Source organism: Vanessa atalanta, chromosome 27 (assembly GCF_905147765.1).
Source record: "Vanessa atalanta chromosome 27, ilVanAtal1.2, whole genome shotgun sequence".
NCBI lineage: Eukaryota > Metazoa > Arthropoda > Insecta > Lepidoptera > Nymphalidae > Vanessa > Vanessa atalanta.
In genome coordinates, this window is record NC_061897.1 from 1,173,205 (window position 1) to 1,194,946 (window position 21,742).

General features: G+C 35.6%; 1 protein-coding gene across 3 annotated transcripts in view; it reads right to left on the minus strand.

The window, feature by feature from the left end:
* LOC125074261 (transcription factor CP2-like protein 1) overlaps positions 1-21,742 on the minus strand; it is a 49,100-nt gene that overhangs the window by 12,668 nt on the left and 14,690 nt on the right. Inside the window, exons 2-13 of one of the 3 annotated variants that reach the window (XM_047685547.1) lie at positions 19,997-20,484; positions 16,614-16,725; positions 15,755-15,875; positions 12,868-12,955; positions 12,070-12,159; positions 11,619-11,715; positions 10,731-10,893; positions 10,515-10,616; positions 10,012-10,119; positions 9,457-9,591; positions 9,266-9,385; positions 8,920-8,990 (exon numbers count right to left, since the gene is read on the minus strand). In XM_047685547.1, coding sequence (XP_047541503.1) covers positions 8,920-8,990; positions 9,266-9,385; positions 9,457-9,591; positions 10,012-10,119; positions 10,515-10,616; positions 10,731-10,893; positions 11,619-11,715; positions 12,070-12,159; positions 12,868-12,955; positions 15,755-15,875; positions 16,614-16,725; positions 19,997-20,138 — 1,349 coding nt within the window. In that variant the 5' untranslated portion in view covers positions 20,139-20,484. The remainder of the gene's footprint in view (positions 1-8,919; positions 8,991-9,265; positions 9,386-9,456; positions 9,592-10,011; positions 10,120-10,514; positions 10,617-10,730; positions 10,894-11,618; positions 11,716-12,069; positions 12,160-12,867; positions 12,956-15,754; positions 15,876-16,613; positions 16,726-19,996; positions 20,485-21,742) is intronic. The other 2 variants (XM_047685546.1, XM_047685545.1) reach the window with 2 other exon arrangements.

The window sequence follows — 21,742 nt, forward strand, 5'->3', positions numbered from 1 at the left end:
TATACTTGTGAATTACTTACAATGTAAGATTATCTATTATTTATAAAATTGTATACTAGAAAACTCAAATGCAAAATTAATCTTAACATTGTAATTATTCGTATAAGTTAAACTTAGTATATTGGATTTAAAACTATTGTTCCGATTTGATTAGTCATAAAATAGTGTGTAAAACTTAGACCTAAAAAAAAGTAATAATAATTGTGGTGTATTAGTCAAATCAAATAAAAAATATACTTTATTTATGAACGCTTTAACAAGCACTTTTGAATCGTTTTACAGAGTTTAAATGTAGAATATAATCTTTGTAGAGAGTATTAAAATGTAACACTACCAGTAAGTGTGTTTTCAGCAGAAAAGACAAGAGCCGCTCCATCTCAAACTGTGAGTGATCTAGGAGACGACCACTAACAATACTGTGTTCTGGACATCTATTATAACCCGTATAATGGAAAGAAACTAATCCACTAACAAAATAGTATTCCTAAAAGGCGGCAATTATGCCAGATACTTTTTCTTACAGTACTAGAGAACACACTTCGCTGACTCCAAAGGAACGGGACAAGGGCAACCGTATAACGATTAACTTACATTATTCATACAAAGTTATATTTACTCAACACATTATATTGAAATATATAATATGTTGACGGTAAATAATTGGAATTGTCATGTATATACACATTTCCTTGTAATTAAATCTCGCGATCGTTGTTACAATCTGGTTTAAAGCTGTATTCTGTTATCACGTGTTCAATTACTTCGCTCGATTGAATTGAGAGCGAATTGAGGATGAATGATGGTGACGTACAAGTGAAATGGAAATAATTGCGAATGAAAACTATTAGATAATAATATCATATTTTTATGTCGTAGAATATTTTATTTCATTATTAGAGTTATCTCTAAGCAACTATTTTATAAACGGTTGATCGTTCTCAACGAACTCCAAAAATTAATTTCCTCAATTATCATACGCTTGGACAAAGTTGGGGAGGGGGATCCTTCTAGATGATTGAACGATAAAAATAAAAAATGGCCGTCAATAGTTTGGCAGCATTAAAAATAGGTTACCAGTAGACTTGTAGTTTTTTAATTGGATTCTTCTTCATTTAATTAAGAGTGGATACAATAATACATATATTACATTTATATTCGTAAATATCGAAAACAGTCGACTATTAATGTAATATTTATTACAAAAGATGAGAATCACACTTTTGTATGCTTATGTCTACCATATTAGTGCACAAAAAAATTTTTAATAACTTAACCCTATGTATCTTACGTACATTTATAATATCACACTTTTCTCTGTAATGATATATCGGAATTATTTATTTCATAATGAAAACTGCTAAACAAAATATGTTAAAATTAGTCACTTGATTACAATTTGTTATATTATAACGTAATAAAGATATATTAAAGCGACAGAAATATCTAGAAGATTCATTCATTTGTACATTCACGACACTTTCTAGACATGACGCATGATTTATAAAAGATGCCGCGCCCTCTTAAATTACGTTAAATTGGCACAATTTATTGCTCTATTGCAGATTGTGATTGTTAACTAGGCGATAAAGAAAGGGCGTTTTATCTTACGGTAGACATCTTTAGACATAAATAAAAATACAAAAATATTAATAAACGAATGATATTTTTAAATCATCAATCAGACAAGCTCAACAAGTTTTTTTTCCTTAACCAGCTGTTCACCTCGTTTCTATTCAAGTCAAGTGTAATTTTAAAATAAATATCATATAGTACACAATCCCCACGCCGCGTATATATTGCGGAAAACTTTCTTTAATTTAACTTCATTTGGTTCAGACTAGTTGTTTAATGGTGAATAAACAGGTAGTTTTCATTGACTATAATTAGGTGTTATGTTTCTGCATTGTTTTTATTTTATTTTATAGCTACACGGACCTTATGGTAATTGGTGACCACCGCCCATAGATATTGGCGCTGTAGGAAATATCAACCATTCCTCACATAGTCACTGCGCCACCTTGAGAATTAAGATGTTACGTCCCTTGTGCGTAGTTATACTAACTGACACACCTTTAAAACCGGAGTGAGTGGTATACCTACCCGGGCCTGCACAAAGCCATATCACCGAGTAAATTTTATGAATGTTTTTTTTTATTTAAATTTACATTAATAAAATTTAATACATATTAAGATTAACAATTTGGTTTGAAATTAGAACATTTGTAAAGTTAATGCAATCTGTGCTGGTTAACACTGTTAATTTAAGAACGAATTTATTATAGTACGGTCAGAGTTATCTCATTTGTTTTGGCTAAAACATCGAACATTAATATTAAATAATGCAAGGCAAATAAGATTAATACTTGTTAGAAGGTATGGCGATAGAAGGATACCCGAACGAGGTTTAAATTGCTCTGCGTTATAAGTTGGCAACTAGACCAATAAAAGCAGTTAAATCCAAGATATTATATAACATATAAATACATACATTTAATGCGATTTAAAAAACCCATCAAGATTGATTAAATCTCGTCTCAGATGACGTTCAATTGTTACAATTTAGTGTTCTTTATTATCGTGACGGTGACCTTATGTCTGATTGTGTAATGAATGCGACGTATGCAAACGTAACGCGATCTTTATGACTATACCAGAGCTTGAAAGCGGTTAAGGTATAAAGGTTACGTTATCGGTATGAAATTACGGTACCGCTTTGATTTAAAGGTAAAGCCAAAACGGTTAAGAATTACGATTAATCTACCGGTATAAATAAACGGTACCTTTATTTTTTTACGGTATCGTTATAGTTTTAATTTACCAGTACCTAACAAAAAATATTTCGGTACCGAAAAAATCGCAGGGATGAATGCGACGTTGCCGATCAGTCGGCAACTGAACGGCAACGTCGCTTTCATTTACTCACTTGTTGTGACTTGAAAGACAGTAGATCTCGCAATTGGCATTACCCCGTTCTACGACTCTTTGTTTTATTATTGTTTACGCACTTATTTACACACCTATTAGCATTTTTTTCGATTGTTAAATACATTATATACGCATAAGTAATGGGAAGAAAACGCAAAAACGCTGTGTACTCATTCTTTTCATATGATAAAGATTCAAAATCTTCTACTTGTTTAGTGCCTGAACAAAATTACTTACATTGGATCAACATAGAAATAAATAAAAATTAACAAAATATAAAATTAACAGATAATTAAGCGTGTCGAAGTGAAGAGCGAGTTAATACGTTTGCTATAGTTAATATTATTTTGTTTATAAGATGTTTGTCTTAATAATTTTGTAAAGGACGTCGTTAGACAGGGAAAGTGATTACAAACAAAAAGTGTGCTATGAAAGAACGACCTGTAATATATTTTCTAAATTAAGTGAATTTGACAATGTCAAAAGATGGGGCGTAGGTAAAATTCAAAATTAAGAATCATGCAGTTCAGAGTCTGCTAAAGGAACTTCCTTAGAGTGTTTTCCTTCTAAGGAATGTAGAAACATTAAGATTCTTGAATATACACGGGCTCTCATACAAGGTTCTATGTTATTCATTTCTTCATTTATAAGAATGCCAAAAAGTTCGTTTCTTCGGTCCTTTCCTTTTTGTTTGATTGATAGGCAGTGGGAACAAATAGAACAATCTTTTTTTTTCTACAAAATTTTACCTACTTTAGGATGAAGAATGGAGGGAGACGGTGGTCGTTCCGAATCTCCTAAAACGTCTGACGAGTGGTGTCGCTTTATTGCTGATTCTAAAATTAATCACAAAATATGATTTATGCATTATATATTTTGAGCTGCAGCGACTAATATAATTTTAAATAGGAAAATAGGAAAAGTTTTAAAATATTGTTGCACAAATATACTACATCATTAGGATACTCTAAAAAGAGACAAATTTTATAAGCTGTTTTAGTTGACAGTTAAATCATAAAAATTGTAGGTATGTACTTACTTTTATCCATCTTTGCGTACCTATATAACTGTATGACGTGTGTAGAGTGTATATAATATTTAGTTCTATTTATTCTTACGTAAGACGTATTATAAATTATTAATAAAAATAAAAGTTCAAAATAGCAAGACTATGTGTGCGACACAGCTGTTTCGTTCCGCTCGGACTCTCTCAGTCAAGGGCCAAGGTAGTCGGGGCGGGCGGTACCAGTGGCAACGCAGCGGCGGCGGCATTGTATAAAGAAAACCTTTTTTTTATAATTTAGGTATCATGCTAGTATAATGCTACCGTTATTTTGCCCTACCAAATAATTTCGGTAGGTATATTTCTTGCTACCAGAAAATAGCTGTATCATTATTTTTAGATATCACAATTTAAAAGTATGACGTCATACCGATTACCGTTTTAACCGATATTTTTTCGGTTATTCAAGCCCTGGACTATACTAATAATTCGAGCTATACAAGTATAACATTATTAAACATGAAACCTTCGAGAAACGGGTACCAAACAATCCTGTTTCGTTTCGGCCCATATGTAACTAAATTCACAACGACCAATGATAGGATTGCTGTTAAAACACATGCATGTAAAATGATACCTTGCGTGGCGTCACGATTTAATAAATGATGGACCTTAATTTTGTGATTTGGTCTGACTGCTAGTAGTATATAGACGCAAAACGACATTTACTTTAAGTTATAAAAGCCAAAAAATCTGATTCCAGATCACAATATTTTTTGATGACGTATTATCATATAGAAAACTCATTTAACAACTCAAGAGTACTTTGTTACATTGTAGTTGAAAAAGTGATATAGAAAAGGCAAAAGTGGCGCAAATTCCAGTAATACTTCAACTCGTCGACAACAATGTATACGAAACACTCAAAACACGTACATATTTGCATGTTACTTTGTTTTACAACACGATGTGTATCCACTTAAACCATAATGAAAACCTAGTGACATTATAATTACATACATTGTAAGTAGAATTAGTCAAGGTCATTTCTATGACAACTAAATATATGATTTTAAGACTTAATTCATTTTTACTGACTTTTATTAACTGAAAATATACTGAAGATTATTAATGTCGATTCTATCGGGAAGAAATGGAAACAAGCCCACAGACAAGTCAGTCTTTCTACCATTAAAATTACACACGTATGTTAATTAAATACAGAGACATTATCGGCTTAATATATATATGAATATAATCCAGTCAAAAAATTACATCAATCCTAGAAATAATGTTACTGTACCTAAGATTATTTTTTGCAAACTTCTTTATATAATACTAATTCCGTAAAAAAGTATCGATAACATTTTAAATCCTAGGACATCACTATAACGGTTTTGTGTCATTGTTCAAAAATTTAAAATTGGAATTATTATTTATAGTATTGACGTTATAGTTTGTGCTTATACTATGATAAAATATAATTAAATATTGTGATTAGACCTCATTCGTACCGTTGCAAAAATTGTTGATTTCAACTACAGGAGTTGTTCTTTGGCTCGTCCGTCTATTTTTATTAAAAAAAGTAGTTAAGCAGAAAAGTAATAGTAGCAATTAGTACTTTACTATATATATCAATGAGTTGGTATAATAAATATATAGAGTGACAAAAGATGTCGTTATAATTTGTATTTCAAATAGTGTGAAAATCGTGAACGATCGTTTTTTTTTTCTTAATCGTTTGTCAATGAACGTTTAATACTCTGCCGATATCAAATACAAACATTGACATTAATAAGCATTACAAAAAAAACATGAATGGAATTGTCTACGATGTATTTTTATTTGTCAAAAAGTTGGCTCTCCTGTATTTTTATTTTTTTAGGTGATACAGTCAGCGTCATATATAAGTTAAGATTACCTAAAACATTAAAAACATCTAAAGTTAACTAAAGACTGGTTGTGTGAATATTATCGATCAATATTTTCGATCATTATTTGTATGAGTTAGGTAATCTCAACTGTTACGTTACATATTACGCTGACTGTACATGGTATAGCGGCCGTTTTCAATAACTTATCTATCCCCAATTTATGTAACTGTAACCATATCTGTTCCTTTGCCCGTACTTTCTTTTCAATAACTTATCGACGGTTAGCATTTCCTATCGAAACTAACCATTTGCATCGGGAGGTCCGATAGCTTTCTAGAGATATAAACGCTCATACAAAACGTGCTTTCCGGCATTTCAAAAACAATTTCAAGTTACTCTCGGATAGAGGAAGCTCTCTAGTGACGTCATTCGCTTATCTGTCAAAATAGCCCGAAAAACTGTGTAATTTCTATTAATTATAGAATATTATAGCAGCGGTGACAGAGATGTGGAATTATTACGAATGATTTTAGATTGTGTTGCCGATAGTGACACATATCTATTAAGCACTGGCGATTTTATGACAAAATTAAATCATTACGAATTCGCATATAGATCAAGACAAAACGAAAGTTCTGAATGAATTTAAAAATTTAATACAACCCTATTTGAGTGAAACGACTAAAAAGTGATATTACTTTTGTCATACTTATTTCTTTACATTTATATAAAAGGTACCTAATATCAGAATTCAATAACATTACAACTTTTTTTCAGAGGTCATGATAATTCATATGCCCTTTATCAGATATTTTGGCACTACGATTCCGTGCATTGGATACGTTAGCATAAATATTTACAAAAAAAAAAACAATCTGCCGTAAAGCAAAGTTGAAGTTTTCTTTCATTATTGACTTCGTTAAAAAGCAAAGTAAATCAAATGGAAACTAAACTATTTATGTATTGATAGTTTATTTGTATTTAAAATAATTTATTACTGTATTTGATACAATAAGCAAATTAAAAATCTTGGATACTCAAAAAACGATTAGATGGGTCAGAGAGAAAAAAAAGTAATCTATTATTGGTTAAAGATAGATAATTATTTATTGGTGGTTTAATATTGTTGGTGGTAGGATTTTGTGCAAGCCCGCCTGGGTAGGTACCACCCACTCATCAGATATTCTACCGCCAAGCAGCAGTACTCAGTATTGTTGTGTTCCGGTTTGAAGGGTGCACTCACCCTTCAAGCCACTACAGGCACAAGGGACGTAACATCTTAGTTCCCGAGGTTGGTGGCGCATTGTTGATGTAAGGAATGGTTAATATTTCTTACAACGCAAATTGTCTATGGGCGGTGGCACTTTCTGTCAGGTGGCCCATTTGCTCGTCCGCCTACCGATATCATAAAAAGAAAACACTTATCCTTGATTGTGAAACGATAATTAAAGATAGATAATTGCCAACTGTAATCTTAGGTGTGTTATTGAAAATATCAATGATAGATGCTAGCGCCATCTATTAGTATACACGGAAAACACGCTATACGGAAATATGTCTCTCGTAGACAATCGTAGTAGCTGATATAATATTATGAATGTTTAAAACAAACTCTTTGTGTCATTGTCGGTAAAATTGAAATTAGAACAACTGTATCCATCAGTGACGTAGCTTTTTATGATATTATAGTCATGTAACGGGGGTATTATTGAAAAAGTATGTGTGAAGGGGGATTCGTGTCTACGCAGTAAACGTTATGCATCGAGTTCCCGTGTCGTCTGAACACTACAATTGTGTTTAAATATGGTTTAAGCCTCCCCTTGCAAAAATTGCTTATTCCAACTATAGGAGTTGTCTGTGCGCGGCTGTGAGCCGAGATGGCCCAGTGGTTAGAACGCGTGTATCTTAACCGATGATTTCGAGTTCAAACCCAGGCAGGCACCACTGAATTATCATGCGCTTAATTTGTGTTTATAATTCATCTCGTGCTCGGCGGTGAAGGAAAACATCGTGAGGTATGTTACATGTGTCTAATTTAAACGAAATTCTGCCACATGTGTATTCCACCGCATTGGAGCAGCGTGGTGGAATATGCTCCAAACCTTCTCCTCAAGGGAGAGGAGCCCTTAGCCCAGCAGTGGGAAATTTACAGACTGCTAATTCAAACTTAAACTCAATTTCAATAATATTATTATCGTTAATTTAATTTAAATGTAATTTATAATCTAAACAGCGTTGTTGCGGTTATGTCAGCTGTTAATGTTAGTATAATCTATTCCAACCATGAGAAAAAAAGCCAAATAAACAAAATTTGACAGCAAATTGACGCGATATCATTGGTCGAGAGCTTGATTAATCTATGATATTCACTATGGATTTGCGAAAAAATGGCGTTTTGAACGCCGACGAAAGTGTTATCGGTATTTTGGAAGTAAAATTAAAGTGGATATAAGTAGTTAAGTGTAATAGTATTGTATTTTAAATAAAGATATATTAATCATAAACTCTTAATAGTGCATAACATAGCTGAGTTATTAGCAAATCGCATGAAATACGTAAATCTAAGGTTTGTTTATCTTTTTTCCTACTTCCATTGGAATAGGGTATAGTGTAGACAGGGATACATTCTCGAACTTAACTTGGTGATTTAAAAAAGGGAGGACGCCTGTTTGGAACGAAGGCTTTTATGACACAATGATAAAATTTAACGTTTGAGAATAATTCTATAACAAGAAATTAAATTATTAATAAAAATCTCGTGTGTAATAAAACCATACCCAAAATTATGTTTAAACAATATTATATAAAACCGTATATAATAGAAAGAGACAGAGAAAAAGAGAAAGAGAGGGTTTGATCACCTGGATGACAAAATTTTATCTTTACGTGACGATTTCTACCGGTCCACACCAACTTTAAGTATTGAAAAAGAGTAAGTACTGAGTATTTTGCCGGTAGAATCTACATTCCGAGACGGTAGTAGCTTCACTTAATATATTTTGTTAAATGACAATTCAAAAGTGTTTGAAAGCTTATTTGAATAAAGTATATTTTAATTTTGATTTATATGGAAACCTACTGTAAGCCGCGTAAAAGAACTTCATTTCAAAAACTTACCACATCTCCGGCGAATACGGAGGCGAGGTGGTCACCAGCGACGGCGGCGGCATGAGGGCGTCGTTGGACAGCTGTTCACAAATTTCCTTTTTATTATGACAATTTTTACCAAACAAATCAGCAATGTTGTGTTTCGGTTTGAAGGGTAAGTGAGCCAGTGTAACTACAGGCACAAGGGACAAACATTTTAGCTTCTAAGGTTAGTGGCGCTTTGGCGATGAAAAGGATGGTTAATATTTCTTACAGCACCACCATTGTCTATGGGCGGTGGTGACCCCTTGCCATCATCATAAAAAAAAATGATGGAGGGGTTTGTTGTGATAACGACAGTGCCGGTGGTACTCACGGTGGTGAGGACAGTCGCGTCGCAGCCCGGCTGGTACTTCTCGAGGTCGGCCCGCGGGCGACGCAGCACCTTCTCCCGGTCCTGCTTGTGCTTGCGGTCGGCGCCCTTCAGCTTGAACACCTGCAGCACAGCGAGCGTTAGGGCGGGGGGTGCGGGCGGCGCGGGCGGGGGGCGCGGGCGGCGCGGCGTACCTTGACCTGGCAGGCGGCGGCGTGCAGGCGCTGCAGCTCGTCGGCCGCGAGGTACGTCTCGATCTGGATGCGGAACGGCACGCCCTTCTCGCCGCCGTGCTTCTTGGCCGTGAACTCCGTCGATATGCAGTTCACCTGCAATGCACTGTTGCTACAGCGTGATCTATCCTCCCCCTCCCCCTCCCCCTATATCGTTAGGCCGTAAGCGTCAGGAAGAGGAAACGGTGAATTTTCTACTCTATAGTAATATTATAAATGCTAAATTGTCTGTGTTACGCTTTCACGGCTGAATCACTGAACCGAATTTGATGAAATTAAACTTTAAGCCCGATAAAAGATGCGACCGATATGAAAGCCCCTCTCTAGCACGAGGGCGACAATGCGAGCGAAAACTAGTTATTTAAATTTCTTCGTAAAATTTTCGGAAAACATTCGTATATGATCTTAGAAGAAACGATGATTTACCACACGACATTTACGATACGACGATTGACCCCCCCTTTTCGGCTGAGAACAGTAATGTCAGTCGACCGGGGCAAGGGAATTTGGGCTCACCTTGATGTAGACGCCCACGTCCTTAGTGGGGTCCCAGTACACGTGCAGCGCGTTGAGGCTGGCGGGCAGCTCGGCGCGCAGCACGCCGTACGACAGCGGCACGTCCACCTGGGGGGCCGCGTGTGTTCAGTGGACTTTACTCATACTCGTACTCAACTCAACTCAAAACTCAAACGTGCTTTTATGAGCCTTTTTTTCATTTAAATATATATTAATTACAATTTATATAATATTTGAACATAAGAAAGAGTATTATGCTGAATTAGATTCACCTTAGCCTGTACTATGACATTGTATAGTTCATTCCAGGAGTTGAACTCATATGGAATAAAATACTCGCACCGCATTGGTCGTTGCGCGCGGCTAGAGATTAGCGAGACCAATCCGACATAAAAGACTAAGAAATGATTTGAAGGTCACGCGCATTAACCAATGAGTGCACAGGAGAAATTTCCTTTGGGAGCTTTTGGGTGCCCCATGGTAACCACGCTGCGCAGGCTCACCTCTAGGATCCTGTCTCCGGGGCGCTCCGCGTGCCACTGGGCGATCTGCTCCCTCTCGGCGTATTGCAGACGACGTTCGTGGAAGCATATCTTAATTATACTCTGTGGACAACATTAGTCAATTTTTTTTATAAACATTAAATGGAGGACTATATAAATAGGGAGGCATAGTCGGTTTACATAAATCGTTACTTTAAAGCAAGGCCTAAAACCTACCTTCAAAATCTTCCCCTTGTAATGCGACAAGTCGCCCAGCTTCTTCAGCTTGATCTCGTACGGCTGGCCCTGGTTGAGGTACGTCAGCGTCTCCTCGTTCTGCTTGGTGGCTATCGACGTGGCCGCAGCTAGGACATATTGAAATCTAGAAAAGAAATCGAATCTAGAAAAAAATACTTCTATTATTGTATAGTCGTTCAGGTCTACCATAGATTGACTAAACAATTCTAACTGTTCACAAAATTAGACATTTATGTTTCTCAACCGGGAATAACCGGTTTTTACCGGTTTGAACTTATAAAAACACTAAAAAACTAAAGTCGATTCCAATGCCATTTCACAGTAGCAAGCGATACCTTGATTCTGAAGATACTGAGTTGGTACCGCTGGTTTTTTATTGAGCACACACCATAATCCCACATAGACCCCCCCCCCCCTAATTCACTTAGGGGAAAGTATATGTTTAAACAATGTGTGTATGTTTAACTTGTGTTCGATTAATCCAATCCGTTCAGATATTTTTCTTTGTGTTTCGATCACATGAAAATTATTGTTCATATACTTTGTCTAGTTCATCCAGTAGTAAAAAACATCTCAATATATCCATAAGTCTGTTTCCAAAACCGTACCAACATTTCTGAATATCCTGCCGACAAACAGCAAAACCTAGTATTGTTGTATTCTGTTCTGATGGGTGAGTGAGCCAGTGTAACTACAGCCATAACTACAAGGGACATAACATCTTAGTTCCCAAGCTAGGTTAATATTTCTTACTGCATCAATATTCTATGGGCGGTGGTGACCACTTAACATCAGGTGGCCCATGAGCACGCCCGAAAAAACGGTTTTTGCTGTTCAAAATGAAAGATACTCAAAAGCTTATATTACCTGGTATCGTCCTTGAAGCTCGTGTCGGGACGAGTGGAGGGCGAGTGTAAGAAGCCGTCCAGAGAGCTGACTGGAGAACACATCAGTAGACCGGCATCTGTTGAAGATGTTTTTCAAAATACACACACATTTTCTTTGATCTTATTTTGCTGTACAAAAAAGCTTTACATAAAAAAAGCCGAATAATTTATATTACTGAGAGTTAAGGCTTAGACGAGTATAGGTGTAATGTTGAGTTGGTCAATGATATAATAACGTTTTTATTGTCATCAAAGAGGCACTGTACCACTAAACTAGGAGATCTTTAGGGGGATCTCAGTACCCCGGGAACCCCCTGGGTTTTAGAGGCCCGCATAGGCGGGTCGACCGTCAGAGCGAATTTAAAGTTTAAAAATGCCTACATTATTTTATTTGTAAGTAGTAAATATGATTTTATTATTTTGAGACTTACTTTTATTCTCCTGGTTAGTCGGCGAATGGTAACCGTTCATTGGCATCACGGCGACTGGCATTGATTGGCACTGCATGCTCTCTGGACTGGCTGGGTTAAGAAAAAATGTTAAAAAATCATTAGGCCCTACACGTAAACATCAATTTGTTTAAAAACTTGTCATTATTTTATGCATGAAATGAAATAATCTATACATATAATAAAATTTGAGTTTCTGTTTGTCATAATAAAATAACTGCTTTTTACTAAATGCAAATGTATGTATACACGGTACATATACGAAAATTTATTTCAATTAATCTCTCTGCTGTCTGTCTGTTTGTTCCGGAACGGCTGGACCGATTTTGATGGGACTTTCACTGAGAGGTAGCTGATGTAATAATAAATTGTAACTTAGGCTACAACAATAACTTATTTTCTGAATTCAAACGTGCTCGAAGCAGCTAGTATTATATATTGTTCTTGAACTTTTTCAACTGCATAAAAACATAAAGATAAATGTATGTGGCAGACGTACGGAGTTGGTGGCGTCAACGGTAACTGCCTCAACACGGGCGCCTCCCATTTTATAATCTACCTGCTTTTTCTAGAGCAAAAGCCATAGGGCTGGAACTCCCAAATGTACAGGCTACAGTCCAAAGATCGGTCAGGTCAGGTTAAATGGAGCAGTATTAGCTGCCTCATGTCAGCATTACCCGTAAAGTCAATTCGAGTATTTTCTCTGGACCAAGTCTTGCGTTGAATGTACGTTACGATCTTGCGATCGATATAGCGAACATTTAAATAAGTATAACTTACAATGGGTATTCACCATGCCGTTGTGTGGTGAGGACTGCTGGCAGGCGTCCTCCATGCCGTCACGGTTGTCGATCACCATATTGGTGATCTATGGACAGAATAAGAACATCATTGAGATATGAATTTTACAATAACATAAATTATGATGTTCTTGTTAACCTCGTTACGGCGGCCATTTTAATGTGAGACTAGACTAATCGCTGCACTCTCTTAATCCGATGAGACGGCAAATTCGACTTGATCCAAACAAACAGTGTTTACGATTCCAACATCCTACGACTCATCTTTCAACGATACAGATGATTCGCATCTCGCTTTACAAATGTAAATGACAAAAAGCTGATCTCACTTGGTGACAAGCTTGATAAAGTATGTCATATCCTCGTTCCTAAGTTTGGTTATGACGATGGACGAAAGAGAAATATTTGTCACATACCAATGTCTTGGTGGTGACCACTTCAGGTAGCCCAAATGGCAGTGGGTGTATGTATTTTTAATTTAAAAAAAATACTAGATGAGTCGTGCTACACCCGGTTGGAAGGAATCTTAACCGATGATTTCGGGTTCAAACCCAGGCAGGCACCACTGAAATTTCATGTGCTTAATTTGTGTTTATAATTCATCTCGTGCTCGGCCGTGAAGGAAAACATCGTGAGGAAACCTGCATGTGTCTAATTTCAACGAAATTCTGCCACATGTGTATTCCGCCAACCCGCATTGGAGCAGCGTGGTGGAATATGCTCCTAACTTTCTCCTCAAAGGAGAGGAGGCCTTTATCCCAGCAGTGGGACATTTACGGGCTGCTAATGCTAAAATAATGAAATAAATGAATAACGTCTGTAAATAATTACGTAACAAGAAATAAAATAGTTATTAAACATACTGTGTGAATCAAAACAATACCAAAAATAGTTGAAATAAAGCCGAGTGTACCCGAAATATAAAAGAAAGAGACAAAAAAAGAGAAGAAGAATGAAACGAAGGGTATGTTGCCAGTTGACTCTACTATAAGTCAAGTATAAGAACTTCGTTCCAAAAATTTCCATAACAGGACAGCGTTGTCGCTTAATAGCAATCTTTTCTAGAACTTTCTTGACACTAAGTCAACGATGTTTGGTGGATACACACATGGCATAATTTCCTTCGACATGAGCAAATTCCCTAACGATACTCTCCTCCCGCCAAACACAGCTACTGAATCCATCGTTTTATGAGTTACGAGTAACGAACCATTGAAGGTCATTCCTGTAACATTTTACGTCACGTATCGACTTTGAAAATCATGAAACGTTTTAATGTAAGCAATACTACCATCCGTTAGCTAAACAAATAATTTAATGATAAAATTAATGAACATAAAAAGACAAAATTAGCGAATGAAAATTCAGGAGTACCTAAGATAAATATATCTATCGCATATTTACAGGTAACTTTTTCAATTCCAATGTATGATGTTAGCTCTTTCTTTCTAATGGTATATTGCTGATGACGGAAAGAGACAAATCAGTGGTGAGGTCGTGAGTGTTTTGTGTGTTTTATTTTACAAATGAATAAATGATACTACGTTATAAAAGCTGTTTATATGTTTATATGGATAATTTATTTCAATGGCAGAAAGAGTGAAGATAAACAAATTTTAGATTTAAATATTCCATGCGATTTTCCAATAGCTCAGCTATATTACGCACTACAAAACAATTCTTGATTCATACTAGCGGGTCTCTCGTGAAACTTCGCATTTATACAAAAGATTTTTTAGGAATTTCGGAAACTATGACAGGTTTTGTGTTTATTTCTTTTCATTGTAAACTGCAAGTCACTCATCTACATTTGGCGTAAATGATGAAAGATTATTAAAATGATTTTTTTAATATCAAATACCATTTTATTAGTTCAGTTAGAATTTGAGTTTGTCGATTGCAATTAAATTTTAGTTTTGTTAACGATTTTTATTTTTTATTATTTCAAGAATCCATAATGCGTAGACTTTAAAATCTCGACCAATGGTGTCAATTTAAGGTTATTGTTGTTTATATGTCTTTACGCCTCTTGCCATTGAAACAGACTATTGTTAAAATGAGGTTTTATTAAATACAAGTTTACCTCAAGACTATCGAGGGACCACTTGAAAATAAGAAAAAATGTTAGGTATATATAAAAAATAAAAAGTAAATGTCTCATTGTCTTCTTTAATATTTGACAGTACGTCAGAAGGCTAAATAGCTAGACAAGACTAAGAACTCAATAGTGATAATTATACAAAAACATAATTCAATTAAATAAAATATTAGTAGGAAGGAGCTTAATTTTATTCCAGTGTTGGCATATGGTAAGTTCCCAAAATTGACAGATTTTTAACTACTTATAATCATGAAAATACATAAGGCAAAGAACACACCACGATGTTTCAGGTATAATATCATACTTTTAATGCTTTTATAAAACAAAATAATTATTCGAAATCAAAATATTCCAGTACTGTATTCAAGTGGGCTCGTGAGAGCACTTTTAAATCAACATCAGTAATTTTACATGATTGGATTAAATTTAAAGCTACCCTCGGCTCGGAATGCTACCGAGACGAACCGACAAGAAACTCAGTTGTTAATCTTTGTCTACAATCAGAAATCAACGAATACCATCTCCATTATTTTTGAGTATAAACAAATCTTGACTATTTTCTTTCACCGGTTTTATATTGAATCAAGTTTTTGACTTTGACTAAAACCTATATCTATGCCATAATTGTACAGAATTATGTACAAACCTTAAATTTGTACATACGAATTATGATCCAGATAAAAAAAATCAGCATATTTTTTTTCAAATTGACTAAAAGAATATAAAAATAACGGTAATCTTCTGACAAATTAAGGAGTAGCTTTACCTGTCTATCGTCAGTCCTGCGAGCCGGCCACGCGCGACGAGGTGGTGACAACACGTTGCCGGTAGGAGAGGGCGCTTCTTGCTTGAAGACGGCCAACGACGGCAGAGACAGCAGTGCCTCGCTGAAATAACAGACGAATTATAAAATTACTGTTCTGAAAGATTAAATGCTTTCGAAACGTAAGATGGTTTCAAAGGTGAAAACAAAAGAGCAAGGGTCATGGTTTGCTTTGTGCAGGCCCACTTTTTTTTTCGCTCGCTGTTAAAACGAATGACGCATTTCCACGAGGGGGAAAACCCCTCGTGGAAATGGCCCTTTTTGTGGGATTCGCCGGTGCTCTGGACGCCGAGTGCACCCCGGTACACCGGAATACCCACTAACAAATCAGCGGTACCTTCTCCGTCTCTTTGGCGGGCGCCACCGTGACACCCTGTCGGTCGGCCCGCCTGTGCGGGCCTCCAAGACCTAGGGGGAATTCCCAGGGTACCCATTGTGCAAGCCCACCTGGGTAGGTCCCACTCATCATATATTCTATCGCTAAACAGCAGTACTTAGTATTGTGTTCCGGGTTGAAGGGTGAGTTAGGCGGCAGGGCAAATGGGGGATCCATAGCTGACAGGGTTGCAAGTGGTTAACAACGCCTATAGACATTGGTACTGTAAGAAACATTAACCATTCCACACTTCAACAATGCGTCACCAACCTTGGGAAATACAATGTTATGTCCCATGTGTCTGTAGGTGCACCAGCTCATTCACCGTTCAAACCAGCCCATTGTTTGTTTTCATATTGTAAAACCAAATACATAAATAAGATAGGTCTCATTTTTTTCGAGAGGTAAATGCAATTCAGTACTCACTTCATGGACAGTTCGCCGGGCAGATCCAGGTCGAGATCGTTGACCTGCCAGCCAGGGGACATGTGAGATGACGAGGAGCTGGTGCCGCTGCCGCCCATCTCGCCAAGGGTTGCTGTAACCAGATTAAAGATAGTTATTATTTCTATTTGTTATAAGATATTTTTTTGAAAATAAGGCATTTATATGGCAACAGTGACAATTAAGGTACGAAAGAAAACAGTTTAGGAGTTTATCTACTAAGAAGGTCGTATATTTTATTAATACTCTTATTAATTATAAATGTGATAAAAAACCAACTATATATTACTCAGAAACAGTACCTCCAAAGCACTGAAATTTCGCGCCAAAAAGCAAACCCAAGCTTCTGTGACAGGTGATCGCACGCTTTTTTTTTTAAACGTATCACACGACAATGTATCGATGCATGTGAACGTAAAAATGCAAATGTTCAGCTTTAAGCCGTGAACATACCTTATTTTTATTTGGACAGAGTTGCATCTGTCTTGATCACGAGCTGAGATAGCAATTTGGTATATTAATGGTCATACTCACAACACCGATTTGAAAAATGTACACATTCTAAAAACTTAAGTACAATTTAGCAATTTCTTTGGTTATATAATAAGTTTAATGTCTATTTGAACTATTATTATACACACAGCTTAAACTGGTTCAGTCATTGGTCACAGCGGTGATAAGAATCCTATCAGTGATAATATCCAGACATTGCTCTCGGAATAATGACTTGACCTTTGATAAACTTAAAGAACACGTATTTATATGGCAACACAGTGACAAGATTTAGATGGAGGAGGATGTTAATTTTACCCCTATATCAGGGACTAATTAATACAAATCTAAGTAGAATTAAATATTTAGATCATTGTACTAGCCATTATTTAAAATCAGCAATTAATGTAATTGTACTTCTATGAAGAATTGGTCACGTGCGAAAAGGAATGTTGAACGATTTTTGGAAATAGATGGAATAGAAAAAATCATATTCCAAAACTAATTTCATCGAACGGAATCTTAATAATAATCGTTATAATGCGAATATATATAAGAATGTCTGTTACTAAATCACGAAAAAACGGCTCAAAAGATTTAGATGAAGTTTGCAATAGAGCTAGCTCAAGGTTTGACCTAATATGCCATATCACCTTAAAGTCATATCACACTATCACTAAGACGTATAAACTCGTAAGTGTGACAAAACAAATAAAAAAGATGTACTTGATGATAATCTATACTGTCCTCAAGGACAATTAAATATTCTAGTTCCTCACACTCATAACCCGATGACCGGAAATCCGACACGAACGGCAGGAATAAAACAAATGGTTTTTTAAGCTTTCTGAAGCATACAAGTGTACACCATTCCAGCTTTCAGACTCAGAGCTGCTACCGAGAATTCGACAGCTATACCCCAATTGATTTTTACAGGTCTGACCCGGGGTTTAAACCCAGAACCGTAGGACAAGTTAGTATACCAAGCTGTAAAAATCAACGGATATTTTATCAATTGGGTTACTGGGTCTCCGCTGAGGGTTATAGAGTTCATGGCGATTGATTCGTATTAAATCTCAACCTCGATAATACCTAAAAGTGTACTATTAAGTTTTGTGTTCAATAAATTTCATTGGAAGAGTTCAATGACCTCAAATTCCTCCCCAATAATTTCGTCAATATCGATCTGCAGATGGACGAATACAAGTAGATCTTTGCCTAAAGATCTGTTGTAAGGTATTCAAAGTTCACCGAAATTGGTACCTATAGTTTTAATCCAATTATAGCCGTTATAATGACTTGTCAAATATGCATTATAAATTATGATAACCCAACACGACCTCTCCGTGAATAATATCTGATTATAAGTTTCACAACGACAACAGAAGAATACGAAATCTGTTGCAGATAATTTAGACTATTAATTACATATGTAAATCAATTACTTAAGTCATTTTAATTGGTGTTTATTTTAAAGTTATATCGCCCTAGAAAGCAGAACAAACAACATTATGATTAATGGCTGGAAAGGTTTTGGGCCTATCTGGGTAGGTAACACCCACTCATCATATAGTCTACCGACAAGCGGCAATGTTTAATATTGTTGTGTTCTGTTTTGAAGGGCGAGTGAACTAGAGTACAGGTATAAGGGTCATAAAAACTTGGTTCCCAAGGTTGGTAGCACATTGGTGATGTGATGAATGAATAATGATTCTTACAGTGCTGATGTTTATAGGCAGTGGTGACAATTAACAAGCAGGTGGCTCATTTGCCAGTCAACCGACCTATGATTAACTATGACATAAAAATACTTATGACCGATTTCGGCGGCAAATATCAAAGAAGACTCAACACGGAAGTGAAGTCTTATAAAGAATGTTTTATAGTGACTCTATTCCCTATTCCTCACAAGCCGATGGCAACTGCGAATCTGATTCAGATCAGAGTCAGTTGCAAGATCAACGGCTTTTGGTATTTTTATTGAAGTTAAATACAGAACACGATTCCCAAGCAAAGATTTTAATGAAAACATTTTCATTTGTTTAGTATTGTTAAATTTTCCGTGCTTCTGATGTGTGATCTTTAATTTGTATAAAATTATTTTTATTATCATATACCATCCGCTATACATTCCAAATGATAACATTCGAGATGTTATGAATTTTCTAAGAAAAAACTCATAATGATAATTAATTTATCATCTCATTACGCAAATATGAAACTGGCTTACATTTGAGCGTTATCAGTTAAACTTTGCTCGGGGCCGAGTTCGGTAAGTATATCTAGTTATAACCAATTCTTCGATTTGCCCTGTCAATAATAAATACATACATATTTTCAAGTTAAGCCACTGCTTGGCAAGCCTTTCCTCCTCGCAAGGATTGTTGCTAGATCCACCACGTTGCTCTGATTCGGTATAGATAACTCCACGTGATACATCATAGAACTTGATCAACACTATGTTTTTCATTTGAAATTCAATACTGCTTGGATTTGAATTCGCAGTTTTTGGTTTAGCTTCACGTATTGTAACGACTGGGCCATCTCAGCCTTTCGAATATATTGTAGAAGGAAAAGAGAATCTGAATAGTTTTTGTCCAGAATAATCTAATTTTTATTTGTTAATTTACCAAAAATCTATTCGTTGATTCAATATAAGTGTTTCATTAAAATATCATTACTGGTTATGGCGTCAAACTTACATACACAATATTTTCAAAAGTAAGTAAAAATATAACTAGCTTTACATCTCTGCAATTCATACTAAGGTTTCTATGTACAAAATAAAAAATGGCGCCCAAGCTGGGACTTAAATTACAAACAGTAAAAAAATATATATTGTATCAACGATATTTAAAAAAAAACGAAGTTACCATAGGCATTATAAGTGATGCTGGCAAACGCATGCGCTCCAAACTCAGCAAACCTCCTCCCTTCCCTCGCTTCTCTTGCTGCGAACTGAAGCACGGCGGCCGCGGACACGCGATCTGACTGCTGGTTTGTATCTTCCACCATCTTGGATTATCTTACTCCAGTTACCAAGAGATGGCGTTAGTTGTCACTACGCAGTTCTACTTTTCTTTTAATTCCAACTACTGATAGACAGCGCAGTAGTCACGTTTTCATCTAATGTTTGCACTTTTACTTCAAAGTTTTTGATACACAAATTAAAAAGCTATTGATTTAAAAGTTAGTCAGACCTAAAGCCGCAATTAGGCCGAGGTGTTTTTCACTGTCACAACACGCAGCAACATTTTAATGTCCATATATACTTTCTCGACATCGTCCGTCTGTTTATTAATATTTTTAAGGTGACACGCGATACAGTCATTTTAGTTCGGAAATTATTTTTCGCTGAAAACTAATTTTAGAATAATTGCATTATGACAAGTTTTGAAACGTAAGTTACAGTTTCTGAACGGACTATTAAATTATAAACGTTAGTTTAATTTAATACTTTTTTAATATTTTAAGCCATAATGTACGTTTTATTGAGTTAGATATTAAAGCGATTTATTATAAAGCTTAGTACACAGATACAGTGTAGTGTACAGACAGATAAAAATTAAAAAAAAAATGTTATTTTGATATGTGTGCCGTGTATACATACTTAGCAGCTATATGTATATTTAGCAGTATTTAGTAAAAATCGGTTATTTAAATATTACAAACAGACACTCCAATTTTATTATATGTACAGAAGATTTATAAATTATTAATTACAGACAAAAGTCCGAACATCTTACAATTTTACCATTATGACCGTTACACATGAAAAAAATTACATAGTTCTTTATTAAACTAAACGTCTCAGATATTATTGTGACCAAAAAAAAACGAAATAGGCATTTTTATTAGAGTTGCATTACCAAATGTAACTTCAACGTGGCGTCGAACCCTTTATGTTTGTGTTAATGCTGTGTTGGTATACATTATTTATATACCTAGATAGAGTGTCGCACTACAAAAGAACTAAAACAAACGAGCCGACTTTGTTATCTTGGTGTGCGTGACAGCTACGCTTACGCTTGACGTCATACTAGTGTGCGTGTGCTTATCGGCCAAATGTTTGTCTAACGGGCCGCCTTGTGGTAAGTGGTATTCACCACAAAATGATCGCTGTAAGAAATAGTAAGCATTCCTTACAACAGCCCTACCAGCCTTGGGAGCTAATATGTCCATTGTGCCTGTAGTTACACTGACTCACTCACTCTTTAAACCGGAACACAGCAATACTCAGTATTCCTTGGCGGTAGAATATCTGATGAGTGGGTGGTACCTACCCCCTCGCACAAAACAAAGTGTTTAAACTTGGTAGGGTTTTGTGCTAATGGTTAATACGTTAACACTTTGTTAAACATTTATCACGTATCTTAAACGCCGTTTCGTGTCCATAAAATATTTTACGATCAAACTACATGTTTTAAATTTAAAAAACTGTCAACATATTCGAAATACCAACAAAGAGAAACACTATTGAATTCATAAGACAATTTGATCGTGATTAAAAAAATATATCTGGAAATGTTGTAATTTTTTCCCTAAAGTTGATTAACGTTTTGAAGCCTTTGTCGAGTGCAAATATACTTTAATTTGGTGGGTTCTTTTTACTAATTATA